The following is a 22,895-nucleotide window of genomic DNA, read 5'->3' as shown; positions in this document are numbered from 1 at the left end:
AAAAATTTTCCCTGTTCTACTCTTCTGTCCCCTTTGTCCCTCTTCCACATTCCATTTTTTTAGATCATCCCAACAAAATCAACTCAAACTCATTCTCTTTCTATGTAGACTCCTAAATATCTGATGATGATAAAGTTCTTAGGAGTTACATGTGTTGTCTTTCCTCATAGGAGTGTAAATTTGATTTTATTGAGTCTCTTATGATTATTCCTTCATATTTACCTTTTTATGCTTCTCTTGAGTTTTGTGTTTGAATGTCATTTCTATTTAACTCTAGTGTTTTCATCAGGAAAGCTGGAAAGTCTTCTATTTCACCAAGTATCTTTTTTTTACTCCAAAAGATTATACTCAGGTTTGCTGAGTAGATTATTCTTGGTTTTAATCCTATCTCTTTTGCCTTCTAGAATAAAATATCCCAAGCTCTCTATTCTCCACTGCTTTAACATAGAAGCTGCTAAATCTTGCATGATCCTGACTTGTGGCTCCACAATATTTGAATGGTTTCTTTCTGGTTGCTTCAAGTATTTTCTCCTTGATCTGGGACCTCTGAGATTTGGCTATAATATTCCAGGAAGTTTTCATTTGGAGAAGTCTTTTACAAAGTAATCATTGAATTCTTTTCATGTCTATTTCATCCTCTAGATCTAAAATATCAGGGCAATTTTCTTTTACAATTTCTTGAATCGTATTCTTGAATTCTTGCATTTCTTGAGTTGAAATGTGATATCTAACCTCTTTTTTTTTATCATGGCTTTCAAGTAGTCCAATAATTTTAAGATTACCTCTTTTTGATGTATCGTCTAGACGAATTGTTTTTCCAATGAGATATTTCCCATTTTCTCCTATTTTTTTCATTCTTTTTACCTTGATTGTGTATGTATGTGTATGTGTATGTATATGTGTGTGTGTGTGTGTGTAGGATTCATTAGCTTCTGATTACCCAATTCTAATTTTTAAGGAATTATTTTCTTCAAAGAGGTTTTATACAACTTTTCCCATTTGGATAAAATGTTATTGAGGATTTATTTATTTCAGTATTTGCACCCTTTTTAAAACTAACCTGGCAGTTGTCTTTTCATAATTTTCTTCCTTGGCTCTCATTTCTGTTTTTCATTTCTTGATTTAATATTTCCTCTACTATTTTTATTTGATTTTGAAAATCATTCGAACTCTTCCAAGAATTGTTTTTGGACTTTTGTCCAATTCTTTTTTTTCTTTAATGCTTTGCTTGTAGTTGTTTTGACTTCATTGTCTTTTTTTTCTGAGTTTCTGTCTTCATTTTCCCTGTCACCATACTAGATTTTTCTGGGAAGGCTATATTTTTGCTTCTATTTGCTCATTTTTCTATTCTTTTTCTTGATTTTAAACTCCATGTTCTCTTCTCATTTCGGGGAAAGGGAACATTATTCCAAACCAGGTTTTTTTTTTCTTCTCACTGCTTTTTTCAGAGCTAATCCTGGGAAAATTGGAAATTTGGGGTATTTACAAGAATGTATTATCTAAGTATATTCATTACTTTCCTGACCTGTACTCTGGCCTTTACTCAGAAAGGTAAGTTTAGAGTTGAAATCAGTACTTTTTCTCAGAATCCCTTCTTCCTTGTGACCAAAAGTACCACTGCTGCTCAGGGTATCTCTTCCCTCTTAACTGAAAATGTTCCTCTCCACCCTTTAACTATAATTCAAAATGTCTGGGCAATGAAATTGTCAAACAATGTCTGGTCCCATGTCCCACACTAGCACAGGTGTCTCATTTAATCTTTTTCTGACCACTTGCCACACTCCTTTATCAGTTTTTGATTTCAGAGCTCCCAAAGTTGCTTCTTCTATTTTATTACCTAGTCCCACCACTGGCATTGTATCCATGTGGGCTATGGGCCATCCTCTAGCTCATGTCATAGATCTCTTCCTCTACCCTCCTAAATTACCTTGGGCTGGAATAATGTCTCATGCTGACCTTTTGTTGGCTCTGCCATTCCAGAATTAAATTTGAGCCAATATTTTAAAGTTATTTAGAGGGAAGTGCTGGGAGAGCTGAGCTGTTTTTTTGTTCTGCTTTCAGAAGTCCTTAAAGCTTTCCTAATCTCAGTTTTCACATCTATAAAATAGGGATAATGATAACACTTATTTTATAGGATTATTATGCTATGAGACTCTGAGATAAAGTGATGGTCTTCACTATGGGTGGAGTTTCCATATTAAGAGTTTCTTATACTGATGAAATTGAGCACATATGCATGGTAACTTTTAGATTAAGAACCTGGACTCTAGAAATGATTTAAGGACACATTGCGAGTCAGAGGAGAAGTCTTAGGAAAAGGAAAATTAATCATGACTTTCAGACCAATAATCTTGACTGTAATTCAAGAAAAATCAACTATTTGATTTACATGGGTTTACTTGGTAAATCCTTGGGTTTTAGCAAAAAATAAAATAAACAAGAAAAAACAACCAACTTTGTGAGTTTTCACAATTTATTCATTTGTTTGTTTCCCTGATTTTGTTTTATATGAATGTAGTGCCTGAGATTTTAAATACAAAACCATTAAATTCAAAAAGCATTTATGTGCTTTCTACATAGATAGCTTTGGGAATAGAAGAGGGAAAAAAAAACTGTCTGAACTAATAAGATTATATTCTACTGGGGGATTTTGTTTTGGAATTTGACCAGATGTGTGATTTCATCAGTGAGAGGAATTCCCAGTGTAGAGACTCCCTCCACCAACATAGATTAGCAACTCATCATACAATTTACAATCATCTGAGTTGCTTGAGTCAACTAATTGCAAACTTGAGTAGCTTCCAAACTTCATCTGAAACTGCCATCTCCAAAATTACCAGTGTTCTCTAATTGCCAAATCTAATAGCCTTTCCTAAATATTCATCTTCCTTGACCTGTCGAGGCAGCTTTTGACACTATTGATCACCTCCTCTTCCTGAATGCTCTCTCTTTATAATTTTTAATGATATTGCTCTCTCCTAGTTCTCACCTTGGAGGCAGGCAGATTCAGATTTATTTTTTTTTCTCTGACACACACTGGCTGATCTAGAGCTGACTGCACATTCACAGGTTCTATTCGCAGGATCTTAAGCTATGTCATACCTATTAATAATGAGTGTCCCTTATGAGTGTCATGGGATCCATTTATTTTCCCCTTCTATTATTGTACATGGTGGTTTTTATTGCTTCCAAGGAAATAATTCCAAGGTATAAATATTGCTGTTGTTCACTCGCTTTTCAATTGTGTTTTGCTCTTTTAGATTCCCATTTGGGAATTTCTTGGCAAAAGTACTGGTGGGATTTACCATTTTTCAAGTTCATTTTGTAGATGAAAAAATTGAGGCAAATTGAATTAAGTGACTTATTCAGGGTCATAAAATTAGTAACCACATTTGAATTCAGGAAGATGAGTCTTCTTGACTTCAGGTTCAACACTCTATATCCACTGTATCATTATACTGCCATATAAGTAATACATACACATACACATGGATTACTAAGAATTATTTATATGGAAGTAAAAAGATCTCTGTGTGTGTTTATACATACATATGAATATAATCTCCCTAGTCCCTAAACCTAGTCTCTCTCAACTTCCTCATGACTGTCAACAAAACTCAGACTAGTATAGTTATCCAGTTACCCTGTTCTACACCCTGCTGTCACCTATAATTCCTCACTCTTCTCACTCCACACATACAATTCATTGTCAAATCTTATTTCAGCTTCACAATGTCTCTCATATATGTCCCTTCCTCTCCACTTATATAGGCATTAGACTAGTTCAGACTCTCCTCTTCTCTCACCTGGTTTATTATAATAACTTCCTATTCATTTTTTTTGCCTCACCATTTTTCTCAATCAAATCCATCCTCCAATCAGATGCAAAGTGATTTTATTTAAGCTTAGGTCTAACCATGTTACCCTGCTACTTAATAAATTTCAGTGCCTCTGTATTTCCTCCAGGATGGAATATAAAACCTCCTTTGTGTATTTAACTTCTTTCCCAGACTTGTCTTATCTACCTACCTACCTTAATAGCCTCCTTCCTTCTTATTCCCCTCCATGAATTTTACAAACTGGTGAAAGTGATACTTTTATTTCCTGCAAGGTGACTGCCCATCACCCATCTCATTGATTGGATCCATATTGTCCCGATGTCTGGAATATTCTCCCTCTTCACCTTTGCCTCTTAACTTTTCCTGCTTCTTTTTTCAACTCAAATTCCATCTCCTGCAGGAGGCCTGACCCTCAAGCCCTACCTCCAACTCCAGCTCCTAGTCAAATCAACAGGCATTTATTTAATGCTTACCATGTTCCAGGTACTGTGTTATTGCTATCCCTTCTGAGATCACCTTTACTCTACTCAAGATAAACATCATATGGACGTAGTTATCAACATTTTGTCTCCACCATTAAAAGAAGAGGATAATTTCACTTTTGTGTTTCTATATCCAGTGCTTAGCACAATGTCTGCTACATGGAAAGAGCCTAATAAATGCTTCATGATGAATTGAATGACTATGGTCACACAATGGTGGGTTACACCAATAAAATCTAAATCAAGTAGTCTCTCTTCAAATATTCCCAATTTAACAAAAATCTAAATCAAGTAGTCTCTCTTCATATATTCCCAATTTAGCCAATACCAACAAAATGTAAGATAAAATCTAAACTTTTAGTTTCATCCTCAAGGTGCTCCTCAATGTGTCTGACCTACCTTTCCAAACTTGTTTCATAATGCTGCTCTTCATAGGTTATATATTCTAGTTATCTGGGATGCTAGCTACTTCTTGAACCCAAAATAATCTGAACTCTTAGGCTCTCTGAGCTAAAATTGATCCCAGTGTCAATCTCTTCCTATTTACAGATGAGGATAGTGAGACATTGAGCACATAAGCATCTTTTCCAGAAACACACTGCTAGTGTCTGAGGCAGCTGGTGAACCAAAGTAGAAGGTCCTGCCCACCATTATCATGGCACCTGGTTCGTGTTTCATTTCCAAGTTATGAAATTCTTCTCTTCTTTTGGGGTCACAGTCTACAGGAAGGCTTCTCTGTTCCCCTAATTTTAAGCTTTTTCTCTCCTTGTTTTAATCTCTTCTCACCTAATCTATGTTCCCTTACATTTATCTATGCAATGCTGCATCCCTCCACCCAATAAAATGGAAACTCAAGGAGGTAATATTTTGCTTCTGTCCTCTGAATCTCCACAGAGACCTGCACAAATATAATAGGTGTTAGGTAAATGTACAAATAAACAGAGCTGATTAATTATTATGAGACATTGAGGTAGCATTGTGTATGGAAGGCTGGATTTGGAGAAGTGAATTTCTGAATTCATATACAGCTTCAGACACTTATTAGCTGTGTGGCTCTGTTCAAGTCACTTAAGCTCTGTCTTCATGTCTAAAGTAGGGATAATAATAGCACCAACCTCCTAGGTTTGCTGTGAGGATCAAATGAGATATTTGTAAATCTAAAAGATAAATATTATTGTTACCACCAACACCAACACCACTCTTACTACTAGTACTACTAATAATAATACTATTACTATTACTACTTTCTCCTTTTCCTTCCCCTCCTCCTCTTTTTCTTTCTCCTCTTCCTCTTCTTCCCTCTCTTCCTCCTCTTCTTCTTCCTTTTCCTTCTCATCCTCTTCTTTTTCCTCCTCCTTCTACTACCACTATTACTACCATCACCACCATTACCACTACTACTACTTTTATCAATATTTTTAGCAAGTTTCTGATACCTTTCCAGATTTTTTTTAATTCTCCTTCAAGGAATGAGGGGAAGAATAGAGAAATTAGACCATTAGTTTATTTGTATAGAGAACTTCCATAGGAGGAAACTCCTTCACCCAAAGAAGGATGGCACATTCTCTGCAATTTATAGGTTTAGAAAACAACTCAAAGCCCTGAGAGAATAGGGAAGAATCCAGAATCATACAGCTTTTTTTTGTAGCAAAAGTGGGATTTAAATTCAGGTCTTTCTGGTTCCCCAGCTGATTCTCTAATAATAAAATTAATATTCCTAGCTGACATTTCTTTTGAGCTTTAGGTTCTGCAAACTACTTTAATTTCATTATCCAACTTGACTTTGCTCCAAAGCAACGAAGGCCAAACTTAGACATGGAGGAGCTAGAGTGTAAGCCTGCCTTTGCCATGGTGACATTGGCTAGGTCACCTAGCTTCACAGGGCCTTGGCTTTGTATGCAATGACCACTGAGGTTCAGTCCGGCTGTCGATCTCTGCCCCTCTAATTGTTCTGAAGCATTCTCTAGCCATCCCCATTCATTTCTAGTCTGGAACTTGCATGGCCCAAGGCTCAGGCCCCATCCAGTTAGTATTCCTTGGAGTCTGCCCTCACCACTGTGATGATCCAAAGAGCAGAGGAGATAGGGTAGCTTCCTGCCTCCCCCTTGCAGAATGAAAACTTGGGTTTTAAAGGAAAGCAATCATCCCAACAGTCGGAGCTGATGCTTTCTTCCACAGCTGCTCGGTTTTATAAAAAGCCAACCACAAGGTGAAATGGGCAATCGATACTTTTAAGGGGACTCTAAAATTAGGAAAGTGTTTTTTCTCTTAACTGAAACCAGATTATCATCAGAAATAGCAGTCATCTCATCATTGCCACACACCCAACAAAGCATCCATCTTCTCTCCCCTGTAGGTCACAGGCTGCTGTAGTCAGAGTGCTGCCAAGTCAATGCTATCCTCCCCTATTTCTTTTCTACTCCCCCAATATTATTCTAAAGAGTTGCTGGAAAAGAAGGGAACATTCAAAACTACTCGGTGAGCATTTGCCTGAGCTACTGTGCCACAGAAGTTCTATAATCATCCAGTAAATCAAACACAAAGAAATCACATTGGAAAGAACCTGAGTGCCATTAAAAAGAGCCTGAGCTCAGCAATTCAGAGCTTGAAAGATGATGGAGTCCCTTTTCTGGTCAGAAAAAGAAAATGAGTCTAAGGTATGGGCTTAGAACTGGAAGGAAACTCAGAAGTCATCCAGTCCAGCTATCTCAGTTGACAAAAGAGAAAGCTGAAGTTCAGAAAGATATTGCAAGGGACCTTGGAAGTCATCCAGTTCAACACCTTCAAATAACAAGAGTCAGAAATCAAAGCTCAGAGCAGTGAATGAGATTTGGAGGATTATTCAATCCAACTCCTTCAACTGAGATAAATGTAAAATAACCCCAAAGCAGAATAATCATGAGATTATTGCATGGTCACACAGAGAGGAAGTGACAGATACACAATACAAGCCTGGTTAACTATATTACAGGTGATCATAACATAAATTGGGGAAACATAAGTTGTGGGTTACCATGGACAGATACAATGGTTGACTTGATGTAACCATCAAGCCAAGCATTTAAGCTTTTGATGATGATGATGATGATTATGATGATGATGATGAGGCCCATTCATTGACCAAGTGTCAATTTCCTCATCTATAAAACCAAAAGTTAGGCTAGATAAAATTTATGATTGTACCGTGTATTACCTTTACATTGCTCTCAGATCTCTTCTCCTCTCTCTATCTATCCAGGATCTACCTTTGTTAAGCTCAAACATAGAGGTGAAACTCTAAAAATTGCTTTAAACAAAAAAGAATGGCACATGAATCAGAATCAAACTATCTCTCTAAGGTGAAGGCTACAATAGAATGTTTGTAATAAGCTGTATAACTTAGAAACAAAGACCCCCCACATTTTAACCTCGATTTGGATTTTTCCAAACAAAGACCTTCCTTGTTCACAGACTGGGACATGGTTTTGTATCCAAGTTATTCAAAATGGAATATTTTATTCACATGAAGATTTTCTCTAGATATTATGAATGAGTCAAGAAACCTAAAACATGCAATCTCTGCCAATATAAAAGCAGATGGAAATATAAAACAGAACATATTGTCATCCTTCACATTCATACTTTTTAACCCTAAGGTTGGAAAAAAAAACCTATCAGAGATGCCTATAATATCTCTGTCTCTGTCACTCTCTCCATAAACACACAGATACCATATAAATATAAATGATTTGTGGGTAGAGATATACGCATTAAAATGAAAATTTCTTCTCAAAGTAACTCATGAATGACCTTGACAAACCTTCAATAAAAAGGAGCATCTCTGACAGAAATGTTTTTGGTTTTAGAACCAGAAAGACAGATGTGGAATATCTCCTCTTTATGAATGACATATATTTGCCACTTTATTTATTTGTTGGCCAAGAGACTCCTGATCGAGGGCCAGACTAATCATATGTTAATATCATAGAAATCTGTCATATATCATATATAGTTTCAAAGAACTACCAATTAATATTAGCATATTTCAACCATTCGCATAAGCACATCTGCTGAACTAATCTATAATTTCACACCTGAAAAGTCACATCATTTCTAGCTAATATGTCTCAGCCCATACCCTGATAATTACCAAATCATGCAGATGACACATGCCTGGGATAAAACTTTCATTTCACTCAGTCTTTGCCTTCTGTGGAACTTCAAGATCAAATGTCCTCAAACACTTTTCATTCATATCACAATATTCATTGAAGATCTGAGTAAATATTCAGTGATTCTATAGAACTTGACATCAAGATGCCAACAACTTTGCCCATTGGGCAACTTGTCCACTCCTAAGTGCTACCACCCAGAATGTTTCATAACATTTCAGCTATGCAGTATACTATGGTACATTGTAAAATGGGTTAAAAACCATCAATCGCTATCACACAAACTGGATCATGTATAATTCGTCATAGTGTGGGGGGAAAAGAGAGAGAGAGAGAGAGAGACAGAGACAGAGAGAGAGAGAGAGAGAGAGAGAGAGAGAGAGAGAGAGAGAGAGAGAGACTCTTTAGAGAAAACTGAAATAACATAAGAAAATAGGCACTTACATTGTCCATGTATTCTGAGAGCAAGTCCTGGAGAGCTTGTCGGATAGAGTTACACTCAGTGATGATACGTTCCCGGTGGAAGTCCCGTGTGCAGGAAGAATCAGCCAACAAAGCTGCCCCACTGATGATGGCCTCTAAGCGCTTTTCAAGTGAAGGACGGATTTTCTCATCACTCACTGTCAGTGGATCCAAGATTACTAAATTCTAAAAGAGGAGAAAAGTTTAGATGGGTTAGAATGCTACAATCATTTTATAATTTCCTTTTTCAAGAAGGTAACATATGTTTCGATATGGATCTTTCAAATACAAGAAAATAGCATGTCTTAGAACACCCTAGCTCTCCTGAAGGCTTATTTCAAGTATTATCTCTTATAAAAGGTCTTTCCTGATTCCATCACTTGCTAGTGCCTTCTGAAATCGCTTAGTATCTGTATTCATTAATCTGCGCACAGATATCATTATATTCTTGGTACCACATAATCTCAGAGGTAGAGGACTATGAATATGGAACACTGAAAATGATGTCAAACTTTCAATAGGCCGCTTTGTTTTGCTGATTTCAGTTCTTATTTAATTCATTTAATTATCTATTTATTATTTGATTAGTATAAGCAATGGTTTTCTGTGAAAGGGAGAAAACAAGCATACATTAGGAAATGAAGGTGATATAAAAAACAAAAGCTAGGGATAGTAACTAGAACTATGGCTTCATTGATCTAGAGAGGAACCAAATCCTTCTCCTATCCCTTCAGGTAGATATCTTCCCTTTAACTTAATATCTTTAAGAGTTGGCTGGAGCAATGAGATGTCAGTCGGTCAATAAACATGTGTCATATCAGCCACTGTGCTAAGTGTTGTGGATACAAAGAAAGGTAAAAGGCAGTCTCTGCTCTAAGGATCTCAAGGTCTACTAGAAGAAACAGCATGCAAACAACTAGTACAAACAAACTCTAAACAGAAGAGATTGGAAATAATGGACCAGAGTTAAACAGACAATATGTCAGAGGGAGGATATGAAGTGGAGGCCAACAAAAAACATTTAGTTCTTTTAAACTGTATTCTCACTGAGGACAGGAACTATTCTTTTAGTCTTTATATGGCCAATTCATAGCATACACTCAGTAAATGTTGACCTGACTCTAATACACACTGCTCCTATACATCATGCCTTTGGGCTTCAGTTTACTTTGGAGGAACTTGGATGAGATCTTCAGAGATCATTTAGTCCAAATCCTTCATTTTATAAAGTATTTGAGGGAGGAGAAAAGAGCAGAAAAGAACTATTTTATATGTGGTACTTTATATACAACAACACTTAGACATTTGGGACATCCTGCATCTCATTTAGCTTCATAACAACCTTGTGAATTAAGAACTTTAGATAGTAGTATATTCATTCTACAGATGACAGACTAAAAATCCTGAGGTTTTACATGACTTTTCAAAGGTCAAGAACAAGATGCCAAGCTGAGATTTAGACCTAAGTCTTCCAATTGCAAATCTGGGCCTTGTTCCTGAGATTCAAAATATCCTATAATTAATTGGATGGTTTTTCATTAATAGGATTATAAGCTACAGAGCCAGAAGGAATTTTAGAAGTTAATCCATTTTACTGCTGAAGAAACTGAGATTCCAAGCATTCAAGTGGCCTGATGTCATAAAGCTGGGAAATTACAAAACTGAGATTTGAGCCAGTTTCTCTGATTCAGACTTGAAACTCTTTCTATTTTGCCCTGTCGTTTTCCTTTCCTGCTTTTCATTCCCCAGTTCTATTTCCCTTCTTTTTAATATATCTCTCCATTTGGACTCCTACATATTGATATGAAGAGATAGATTAAGAAATTAGTTTATAAGATCTCCTTGTGAGAGAGGAGGTAGTTGGAAAACAACTCCTTTCATTTATGCATTCATCTTTTATCTATTTATTTATATTCTACTAAAATAAAATTTATAAAAATAAAATAAAATATTAAAATAAAAAATCTATTCTATTTAAATAAAATCTTCTTGAGGGTTGAGAGTAAATAGGAAGTCAGACCAAAAGTCAGTCAGCAATAGACTGGCAAAGATTTTAAAGTACTGCACCTATGGGACAGATGTTATTCACTCATTTGTTTCTAAACCCACCCCTTTGTTCCATCTGCCCCTTGCTCCTTGATGGTTTCTGTCAGTACAAACTCTCCACTTCAGTGCTTAGCAGCAAAAATTAAGCCCATTAAAATCACTGAAAATGGCCCTCCAATGCAATTTTGCCATTAAGAAGGGGTTCCAAGAGACAATCAAACTGTTCCATTACTGCTCAAATATAATTAGAAGATGTAATATGGAAATGAAAACTTTTCTGTTTCCATATTATGGGCAAGAGCATACCAGTTCACCAAGTTCCAAATGTCTTTCCATTGAAGTTAGTGTAAAACAGAAATCCGAACATCTCCATTCCTTTCCATCTTTAGAAATAACCATTTACCAGCCACCCCAAGGCCTTCCAGGGCCAGCTGGGGCCATCTAGGGTTAGATATGATGAATACTGACTTTGGATGACATTGCATAGAATTCCATCCTAATCTTTATGTGGTAATTACTTCTGTGACCTTATCCCATGATGGGGTGAGAGGAAGAAGGAACTAATATCAGGACTTATTAACCTTGATTTTTAATTTTATTTAAATTATTTGTAATTTTAATTTTTTTCAGTTGAAAAATATTTTGATAGTTGCCTTTCAATATAAATGGTTTCCTTTGTAATCCTAGGTTTTGTTTTCTGGTTTGGAACAGTTAAAAAATATTCTGAGAAGTCTGCAGGTTTCATGAGACCATCAAAGAGGTCCATTGTACACACACACACACACACACACACACACACACACACCCCTTAAAAACCACTGAGTTAGATAATTCCCAAGATTCCTGCTTTTGGCTATAATTTCATAGGATCTCATACTTGGAAAGGATCTTAATGGCCATTTAAAACAGTTTTACCTGAACTAATATCTTGAAAACATCCAAAGATCAGTCATTTAGTTTTCTCTGGTATATGTCAACTAGGGAGAACCCAGGATCTCCAAACCCAGTCCATTTTACTTTGAGACAGCTCTAATTTCATAAGAAGAGTATCCTTAAATGCGGTCAAAACCCATATTTCTTACATCCCTCCTGTCTTGCCCCTTTGCTCCTACTTCTGCTCTCTGAGTCTAAGCAGCACAAAATTTTCCACAAATCTGAAGACATCTATGTGTCCCCTCTCAAACTTTCCCACCTCTAATTCCATCGATCCAATTTCTTCAACTTAAACTCATGTGCCATGAGCTACCTTCCATCCCGCCCTGCTGGGTCGCCATTTTGAATGATAGGATGAGCACTTATTAATCTTTACTGTATACCAACCACTGTGCCTAGTGTTGGGAATACAAAAGTCAATCCCTCCCCATAAGGAGTTTATATTCTAATGGAAGGAAATAATATATAAAGGAGAGATGGGTTTTGTGGTGAAATTGTGAATGGAACATAAATAGAGGCAGCTAGGTGGTGAAGTGGGTAGAGTTACAGTCATCTCCCTCAAGAAGACTTGGATTCAGATACTTATTAGCTATGTGACTCTAGACAAGTCAACTAACTCTGTTTGCCTCAGTTTCCTTATCTGTAAAATGAGCTGGAGAAGGAAATGTGAACCTATTCCAATATCTTTGCAAAGAAAACCCTCCAAAAATAGGGACAAGAAGAGTTGGACACAACTAAACAAGGAAGGTGAATGGAACCAGAGGGTTCCATTGATGTTTTTCTAATAACTATGAAAGTATTGATATAATTATAGTACAGAAAGTGGGGGAGTGGCAGAGATCAATGAAAAAAGTACACTAAGTCACTCATCTTGTGTATGTTTTCTTATGTGGTAAATTGGGTAAAACTAAGTACCTGTTATATAATTCAGTTTAATATTGCCTCAGCCTTAGTGTAACACTTAGTACATAGTAGGGGCTTAACAAATTAGGATGGTACTCCTAAAAGGGAAGAAGAAAACAAAAAGCTGCTCTAGGATGCAGCTGGTGTCAGTATAATTGATAATACTGTTGACTCAAGTCACCAGACTCAAGAAATTTATCTTACTAGCCTTATAGATTTTCCAAGTGCTCAGTGCTTTATGTGACCACCTGAATTCAGTCCATGTCTCATCTTCCACTTTTGTACTGGCTGTGCATCCTCCCTTAAACTATATTTGCCTTTCTTCCTCACATGTACTCAAAATCTCATCTTCCTTCACACCCAGCCTCCCTTCTAGAGGGAGTCTTTCCTCATTTCCTCTCCCACCTTAATTTACTTATCTTTGGACATGTATTCTCCTAGCACAATGTAAGCCCCATAAAGGATGCAAGGGACTGTAATTTTTGTCTCTGTATTCCCAGTTCTTGAAAAAGAAACTTAACATAAAGGGGGAAGGATTGACCTTGAAGTGGGAGAAGTGGGTTCCAGACTTGCCTCAGAAACATTACTGCCTTCATGACCAAGAACAAGCAAATTAATCTGTTAAAATCTCAGATAACTCAAAGATTTAACTGAGAATACAAAGACAAAAACATGTTCTCTTATCTTAAAAAGTTTCTGTTTTAATAGAAGAATTGATTTGCATTGGTGGAGAGAATTCTGTTCACTAGAAACCACACCAACACACATACACACACACACACACACACATTTAGCTTTGCAACTGACAGTCACATAATAAATGTTAGCTGAATTTAATCAAATTGAATTACTTTTACTTGTATTTCATGTTTATTTCCTTAACTCCTAGTTCAGACTTTGCCTAAAATCATTCAACAGGCACATACAATATACAGGCATGGTGCTAAGTGCTGGGATAAAGAAAAAGCAAAAACAGTCCCTGTCCTCAAGGAGTTTCTATTTTAATCAGGAAAACAACTGCTATATAAGTAGGTAAAATAATGAACCTAACACTTTCTTCCTACTGTTGACCTCATCCTGACATAAAAAAGGCTCCTCATAAAGGAACCAGATTTTTCCTAACTAGAGGCAATCAAAATAAGGAAACCACTGACTCACAAACAGGAACAGAACTTAAATAAATATCATTTTAGTACTACTTTCCACAGATGCAGAAGAAAGTTGATTTTGAGGCAAGGAATCCAGGTTAAATCTTCTCTCTGACACAGTCCCTGTGACTTTGAGTTGATTACTTCACTTTCCTATAAAATAATTAAATGATCTCCAAGGCCCTTTGTAGATCTAAATTGGTGATTCAGAACTCTTCCTCCAATGCTTTCTCTTAGAGAGGCCCTGAGGTGCTGAAAGCAATTTCAATAGATTTTTAGCAGGCCCTACCGAGATGGGAAGACTTCAAATATGGACGATGTGTGATAAGTAAGAATCAGACTAGCCAAGAATGGAGAGGCTTGTCCCCCAATTAGTTATAGGTGGCATTTGTTGGTGCCATAGGAATTCCCAAAGAGCCTCTGCTAAGTTACAAAGGGATTGCCTAGTGTCAACAGATGGAGTATGCACAATGGTAGAGTCAGAGATACTTGCTCTCTTAGTTTTATTAAATTAATATTGTAGTGCATATATGGACATTTTATGCATATATATATATATAATATACATGTAAATATACATGTATTTGTATGTGTATTTTACCATGGTAAGAAAAACTATTTATTCCCACTTAGAATACAAGTTAGTAAATGACTTTATTCCATGTATTGTTATAAGCAAGACAAAGAAAAGTATCAGCTGCCCCACCTGCATTTTTTATTTCCTTCACAAACTAATTGCACAATATTTCAGAGTCTGATTCTTTCTGTACAGCAAAATAATGTTTTGGTCATGTATACTTATTGTGTATCTAATTTATATTTTAATGTACTTAACATCTACTGGTCATCCTGCCATCTGGGGGAGGGGGTGGGGGGTAAGAGGTGAAAAATTGGAACAAGAGGTTTGGCAATTGTTAATGCTGTAAAGTTACCCATGCATATATCCTGTAAATAAAAGGCTATTAAATAAAAAAAAAAGTATCAGCTGCCACAGAAAGAAGTGTATTTAACTGGATTTTGGAATAAGATATTTCCCAGAAATATCTATAGTATTCGAGAGTATTCATGGGGTAGTGAATAGAGAACTGAGTTTAAAATCAGGAAAACTTTAATTCTAGTTCTACCCAATATATATGAACTGTGTGATCCTGACCAAGTGACAAAACCTCATAGTGTTCTAAGATTGTAAACTTGCCTTCTTGATTGGCACATCCTTAACTGTGACTTGCCATTTCATTTCTTATTGAAGCTTTTTATTTTCAAAACATATACAAGGATAAGTTTTCACTATTGACCTTTGCAAAACCTTGTGTTCTAATTCTCCCCCTTCCCCCACCCCCTCTCCTAGATGGCAAGTCATCCAATATATGTTAAACATGCTAAAAATATATGCTAAATCCAATTATATATAATATATATATAAACATATTTATACAATTATCTTCCTACACAAGAAAAATCAAGTCAAAAAGAAAAAAAATGAGAAAGAAGACAAAATGCTAGAAAATCACAAAAAGAGTGAACATTCTATGTTTTGATCCACCCTTCATTCCCACAGTCCTCTCTCTGGGTGTAGATGGCTCTCTTCATCACAAGATCATTGGAACTGGCCTGAATTGTGTGATTGTGTATTTTATTAAACAAACTGCTCTCTATCTCCTCACCAGCAGCCTTTCCCCACACAGGTGTACCTTCTGCTAAATTCTAGTTCCCCCTTTATATTTTGTCCTTCTTAGAATGAAAATCTTCAAAAATAGGAACCATTTTATTTGCTTGTATTTGTAACCCCATTGCTTGGCATGCCTGGCACATGGTAAACAGTGGATCAATCAACACTTATTAAGCACCTACAATGTCTCAGGCACTGTGCTAAATGTTCAAGCAGCTTCTAATCATTTCATAAATGCACCATCATTCTAAAATTGGACACAGGGGCAGCTAGATGGTACAGTGGATAGATCATTGACCCTGAGAAGGACCTGAATTCAAATCTGATCCCAGACACTTAACATTTACTAGCTGTGTGACCCTAGGCTAGTCATTTAAAAAGAAAAAAATAAAGTTGAACATAGAAACTTGGAATTTGGAAGTCTTTGCAGAAGATCTGGGATAAATATGGGCAAAACATAAGAATCAGCTTTCTCTCTTACCCTGGAATTGAGTCCTTTTCTAAAATGGCATTACTCAGTTCAAAAAAAGGGGAGATGCAGTGCCACCCACCTGATCATCATTTATACTCTACATAAATGCTTTGCATTTGGGTGAAGGGAGGGCAACATTGAACCTAGGAATCCGCTACTACAACAATCTCTTAATGGGGACATTCTCTCTGCCAAGGCTGATCAGCTGTGCTGCTTCTTGGACTTAAAAGAGCTTACTGGTGCTAAATGATTTATCTAAGAGCAAATAGTCAACATAGGTCTAGGGAGGAATTCAAACTCAGGCCTTCATGATTCTGAAACAAGTTTGTAGTTCACTGTCCAACAATATCTTTCTTCTTGCAAAATACTGTTTTAAATGAACAAAAAATATAAATATTTGTAGCATTATCGTGTCAATTTTCAACTTTTTGGTTCCCCCATAATTTTATCCATCCTAGTTCCAATCTCTCTGTTTCCTTGAGAAAAAATTGCTTCTTTTTTTCCCTTTTTCTGCACTCTAATGTTTGCAAAGCACTAGGTAGATAGATGGGTGGACAGATATTTGGATGGATAGACAGATGGTCTCATTTGATCTACACACCTTATGATATATGTACCAACACTGTCCTGTTTAGGAAACTGAGAGATTAATTGACTTGTGTCACACAGCTAATATGTCCAAAATAAGAACAGAACATAAGTCTAGGTGATTTGACTAAGGTCTTGGTGACTCCAAATCCAGCACATATGTGTGTCACTTAGCAGCATTAAGTATTAGCACCATAATAGTTCTGGTGCCTTATTTAAGACACATTGGGAAGAATTCAAAACAGAAAATATAGAAGCCTCAGCTTCAAATCCCAGATCTTATACTTTTTAGCTAATTTTCTCACTGAGCTGAGCAAACCCTTTTAAACCAGGTTTCCTGCTTTCAAAATGGAAATCATAATACTTGCATTACCTTGAAGTGAGGAAAGAACTTTATAAAATGTAAGCACTTCAGAGAAATCAAATCAACAAGCATTTATTAAGTACCTTCTATGTGCCAGGTATTGTTGAGCGCCTGAGCAAAGATAGGTTATTTCATTTTGTCATTTTTACTCTTCCTGAGTTGATCATTTTATATATATATATATATATATATTTCTTTAATAAGTCCCTAGCTGCATTCCCTGAATAGAGTCATCTTAGAGGAAAGATGATTTCCTAAGTTTTAGTTCTCAACTGAAAGCTGAACATGAGTCATAAATCTCAGGAACAAACTAGTTTTTAGGGCTCAAGCATAGGACATGGTCAGTGTTCATTTCCAAGGCCTCTTGCCACTGCTCCATGCTTAAGTGCTTCAGCTTACTCTACCTTCAACCCAAATTAGCATTTTGGACCAGCCATCTACACTAGTTTGCTTCCTGGATTATTTAACTCTGGGATCCCCTGATTCCTCCATGTCATTTAATGTCCCTAGCTTTTACGAAAAAAGAACTTCAGACTTGCAAAGGAACCCTATCACAGCCCATACCCCAACAAGAATGCTCTTCATGATATACCAGATAATTGATCGCCCATCCTTTTCAAAGAGACCTCCAGAAGAGAGTAACCTTCTACCTCCTAGAGCAGCCAATCCCTCTTTGGGCTAGCCTTTGGTTAGAGAGTCCCTTCTAGATATCAAGTCTAAATGTGCTAGTTTAAAAATTATATCCATCCCTTCTAGTTCTATCCACTTGTGCCAAACTTAACTGTATTTCCTCTCCCATATGATGTTCTTCAAACATTTCAAGGCAATTCTCATTCTGTTCTCATTTCTCCAAATTAAATATCTCCCACTTGTTGCTTAGCTGTTAATATTAGTTACTATATGGTCTCCGTCCTGTACTAACATTCGATAATCAGCCTCTCCTTGCCTGGACAAATGATACCAGAAAAATGTTCTTCCCTGATCTGTGAATCCTTAATTTATCTTTTTCTGCCATCCTGAAAAGGCTTTTGGCTGTTAGATTGTGCTAACATGATAGCCTAAGACTCAAGAAATCTCTAAAATTCCATGTTCCTTTGAACAAGAAAAGAAGACAATAAATGTGACTTGGCAAAATCATTGAATTATAAAAGCTACTCAAACTTACCATATTTGTCGGTATCTTTACATTGTGATGTACTTCGTTAAAGTGAGATATACATACCCTGAAATATTATAGACTATATATGGGGACCACTTGTTCGATTTTTTGTCTTCTAAAGTACTTAATGACATACTTTACACATAAAAGGAGCTTCAGGCTTTCTATAGAATAGACAATTAATATTGTTCAATCAAAAGATTGGATTCAATGACTGAAAGTTGGTTTTATTTTTAGTAAAAATAATAAAAATGCATAGTATGCTTTAAAGTTTACAGAACACTTTACATAGCTTATCTCTTCTAAGCTTCATAACAATTTTGTGAGATAGGTATCACATGAATAGGCTGATTTCAGAAAAACCAGGAAAGATTTACATGAACTGCTGCTGAGTGAAGTGAGCAGAACCAAGAAGACATTATGTACAGTAACAGCCATGTTTTGTGATGATTAACTGTGATGGATTTGGCCTTTTTCAACAATGTGGTAATTCAAGTCACTTCTAATAGACTTGGGATGGAAAATGCCAATTGAACTGGAGACTAAATTGTGTGGTATTTTCACTTTGTTGTTGTTATCTGCTTGATTTTTTTTCATGTTTTTTTTTTCCTTTTTCATCTTTCTTGCATAACATAACAAATATGGAAATATGTTTAACCTACATCAGATGATTTGCTGTCTTGGAGAAGGGGGAGGTAATAAAGAGAGGGAAAAAATTTTGGAAGATAAAGTTTTACAAAAATGAAATGGAAAAGTATCTTTACATGAAGATGGAAAAATAAAATACTATTAAAAATAAAGTTAAAAAAGAGATATCACAGAAATGACTACCTGCCCCCTTTTACAGATAAGGAAATTGAGGTTCAGACATGTTAGGTCAATTGCCTAAGATAGCTCCTACATGTCAGAAGCAATATTTGAACCCAGGTCTATTTAACTCAGTCAAGTTCTCACCACTGTACAGCACCTGGTACCCACTGCATTTTTCTTCCTTAACTTTTCCTGAATTTTCAGACCTGGGCTTTTTAGAAGGTTTCGGTTGTTTTCAATCTGTATCATTACCCAAAAAAACCACATTGATGAGATAAGACTCCACTAAAGTATAATCAAATGACTGAATAAATTAAGATACTGCTGCTTCTGACCATCTGTGCTCTGCTAGTACAGAAAGGAACTTAGGAAATGACTGAATAAGGTGCAAGGTAAAGACAGGAGAATAATGAATGGGAATGAGAGTGGGAATAGACCCCAAGGGCCATTTAACCTCAACCATACCTGAAAAAAAATCTTTTCTAAAATATGCTTGAAAAGAAGCCACACGCCTTTGCCTAAATTTGGCAAAAGTGGAAAAACTCACTTCCTCTCAAGGGATCCCATTGCACTCCCAGACTAATCTAACAGTTTGCACATTTTTCATTACATCAGATCAACCCCATCCATCAGTCTTATACTCTCTTCTAAGCACAGATTTGCATCCCAAACACTTCAAACTGTGCACCTGTTCTCCAAAAGTAAAATTGCTCATCCAAAGGGTTATCACTCTGGCAAGTACTAAATGGGAGCATCCTTCACTGCAAGGCTTTCTCCACATCATATCTGAGTTAGAAACAGCAGAAGCGATCACTATAGAGAGCGAATAATGGATCTCCAGCAGTCATTCTGTCATTTCACCTTCTGATCACTACCAGAGAATGGGGGTGAAGCTCTCTAGCAATTCCTTAGATCAGATATCCCTTAGTTTGATTGGTTTTTTCATCGTGTTGGCGAGGAAAGATGTCAAAATGGTGTTGTTGTCACTAGTAGTGATGGTGGTGATGGGACGGGTGGGTGCGTGAGTGAGTGAGTGTGTGTGTGTGTTTCAGTGTCTGTGTCTATACTTGTGTCTGTATCTGTGTGTCTATGTTTAGTACAAGAGGTTTATTGGTCCTAGGATGTGATTTTATTGTTGAAGAGAGCTCCCTAGTGACAAATATTTTCTTCCCAAGCAGGTCTACAACCATTATTGCAATTGCAAATGATATGGTTTGAGGACTCCCTGGGGAAGATGGCATGGGATAATGAAGAGAGCACTGGATTTGGGTTCAAATTTCCTCTGTGACTCAAAACAAATTCCTTAACTTCTTTGGTTCTCAGCTTCCTCACTTTAAAAAAATGAAGGGATTGTACTGGCCCTTCTCAGCCCCTGTCTAGCTTTGAATCCATGACCTATTCAAGGTCGTAGAGTCAGTATATATCAAGGGTGGGATTTGGAGGCAGTTTTTTTCTCTGCTATACCACACAATCTCTTTTTTCTTTTTTTCAGCTATTTATTTTCAAATAGATAGTTTTCAACATTTACTCTTGCAAAACCTTGTGTTCCCAATTTTTTCTCTCTCTCTTCCCCCTCCCCCAGAGGGCAAATAATCCAAAATATGTTAAACACGTGTAATTCTTCTACACATATTTCCACCATTATCCTGCTGGACAAGAATAATCAGCATGTCACAATCTTTCAAAAGAAATCCAAATGTTAGCAAGTTAACAATATCACATTAGCATAGTTGGAGGACTATGAGGGAAAATAAAAAGCATTGGCTCACAAGAGATTGAATATTCAGTGATGATCTTTGAGTATGACCCCAGAGGAAACAAAAAAGTTTTCTGCAGATGTATCTTCACAAAATGGAAATGAATATCCAAGATTGATTTTAATTACATATCCATTATAGTGAAAGGATTCCCCATCTTGTAGGAACCCTCAGGAAAGAAGACCTTTTTAGGAGGGATCTTGATGAAATTAACTGGACATGGGCAAAGAGTACAATTCCTTTTATCTTTTTCAGAATGACCTATATGGAGGAAAAAATGCCATTGGGGAGGCCACTTAAACAGCAAAGAGAGATGGAAAAGTAGCATGCATAAACAGCAGCAGAAACTCCATTCTGCTACTCATTTGTCTGACCTTGAGGAAGCTGTTTCTTCCTCCCAGTGGATCTCTGATAGAGATCACCCAATTAAGTCCTCTGTGAGAGAGAGAGAGAGAGAGAGAGAGAGAGAGAGAGAGAGAGAGAGAGAGGGAGAGGGAGAGAGAGAGAGAGACACCAAGTCAGAGACAGAGAGACAGAGACAGACAGAGACAAAGAGACAGATAGAGGTGAACAGAGAGACAGAAGCATAATCAGAGACACAGAGAGACAGAAAGAGAAAGAGAGAGAAAGACATACACACAGAAAGAGACAGACACAAAGACAGAGACAGTGAGAGACAAAGAGAAATAGAGACAGAGAGATAGAGGGATGGAGAAAAAGAGAAAGGGAGAAAGAGGAGGGAGAAATAAAATAACAAATATAGACATACACACAGAGTAGAAGGGAGAGAGAAAGGCAGAAAGACAGAGACAGAGAAACAGAGAGCATACTTCATTTAACCAGCTATTTCTTTCACCATTGTTCGGAGTATATCAACACAGAAATAACACTTGAGAATTCCTCTTTTTTCAAGACCTCTGGCTAGAATGAGAATGATTGCATTACTTTCCTTTAAGACATGAGGAGTACCATGTACCAGTCTTAACTTTATAGATTTATGTGTGGATACATATTTACATATATATACTTGTATGTATATATATATGCTATAGTCTCATTAGAAGATTATCAATAGAGGAAAGCCATTTTAATGACATGGAGCACAAAGACCTGGGTTCAAATATAGCTTCAGACATTTATCAGCTCTTTTATTAGCAAATTGTTTTCTTCATCAGTAAAATTAAATAGCTATTCTCAAATGCTTCTGAGGAAACTTCTCATTCTAAATCTACAATCTCATAAATGTTTAGGTTTAAAAAAAGAAGGATACTCATTTTCAATGTAAACATCATATTTTAGGAAGGATACTGGAAAACTAAAGAATATATGGAAGAGGGTGACCAAGATTGATGAAGGACTCAAGCTTGTCACATGAGAATTGCTTGAAGGCACTAGAATTGTTTACCCTGGAGAAAAGAAGACCTAGGGGTGAGTTGTAAAGGAGGGAGGAATGGTAACTGTCTTCAAACATATAAAAAGTAGTCGTGTGCAAGATGAATGAAATTTGCTCCATTTGATTCCAACAGAACCAGAAGCCATCAGTTAAAATTGCAGAGATAGGTTTCAATTTGATTTAACAGAAAAAAATAACTTTTCACCATTTAGAGTCATCTCCCAAATAGTGTAGGCTATTTTATAAAATACAGGGCTCCCCATTATTAAAGGTCTTCAAGAAAAGTTAGAATATCTTTTATCAGGGATATTATAGATAAGATTCATTTCCAAGTATAGACATTGAAGTCCCTCTAAAATGCTGTGATCATTTCAAACTATCATGATTAGGTATATATAAATATTAATGCATATGCATGTACCCCTTTGACAGTCTGGTGAATACATGAACCTCTTCACATAATTATGTTTTTAAATGCATAAAAGTAAATCCATAGTAATATAAAAGAAATCCATCATATAGGAATACAGTTATTATTTAAAAACAAAAAGGTTGTGTACCTAAGGTTAAGAGCCCCTGGTATAAAGTAACTCTAAAAGGTTTATTTCCAAAATGATATATGAACAATAAAATCAACCACAGTTCCATAAGACCTATGATGAAACATGCTGGCCTTCTCCAAAGACTGGGATAATGGACTCGGACACAGATTAAAGTTT

General features: G+C 36.4%; 1 protein-coding gene across 3 annotated transcripts in view; it reads right to left on the bottom strand.

Moving 5' to 3' along the window:
• CTNNA3 (catenin alpha 3) overlaps window positions 1-22,895 on the bottom strand; it is a 1,956,715-nt gene that overhangs the window by 1,482,623 nt on the left and 451,197 nt on the right. For all 3 annotated transcript variants that reach the window (XM_031949475.1, XM_031949477.1, XM_031949474.1), the window contains exon 7: window positions 8,917-9,120. In XM_031949475.1, the coding sequence (XP_031805335.1) occupies window positions 8,917-9,120 (204 nt within the window). The remainder of the gene's footprint in view (window positions 1-8,916; window positions 9,121-22,895) is intronic.

The sequence above is a fragment of the Sarcophilus harrisii genome, chromosome 2 (assembly GCF_902635505.1).
Source record: "Sarcophilus harrisii chromosome 2, mSarHar1.11, whole genome shotgun sequence".
In the NCBI taxonomy this organism is placed as follows: domain Eukaryota; kingdom Metazoa; phylum Chordata; class Mammalia; order Dasyuromorphia; family Dasyuridae; genus Sarcophilus; species Sarcophilus harrisii.
The sequence above is the reverse complement of the archived record's forward strand: the minus strand, read 5'-3'. Positions and strand labels throughout refer to the sequence as shown.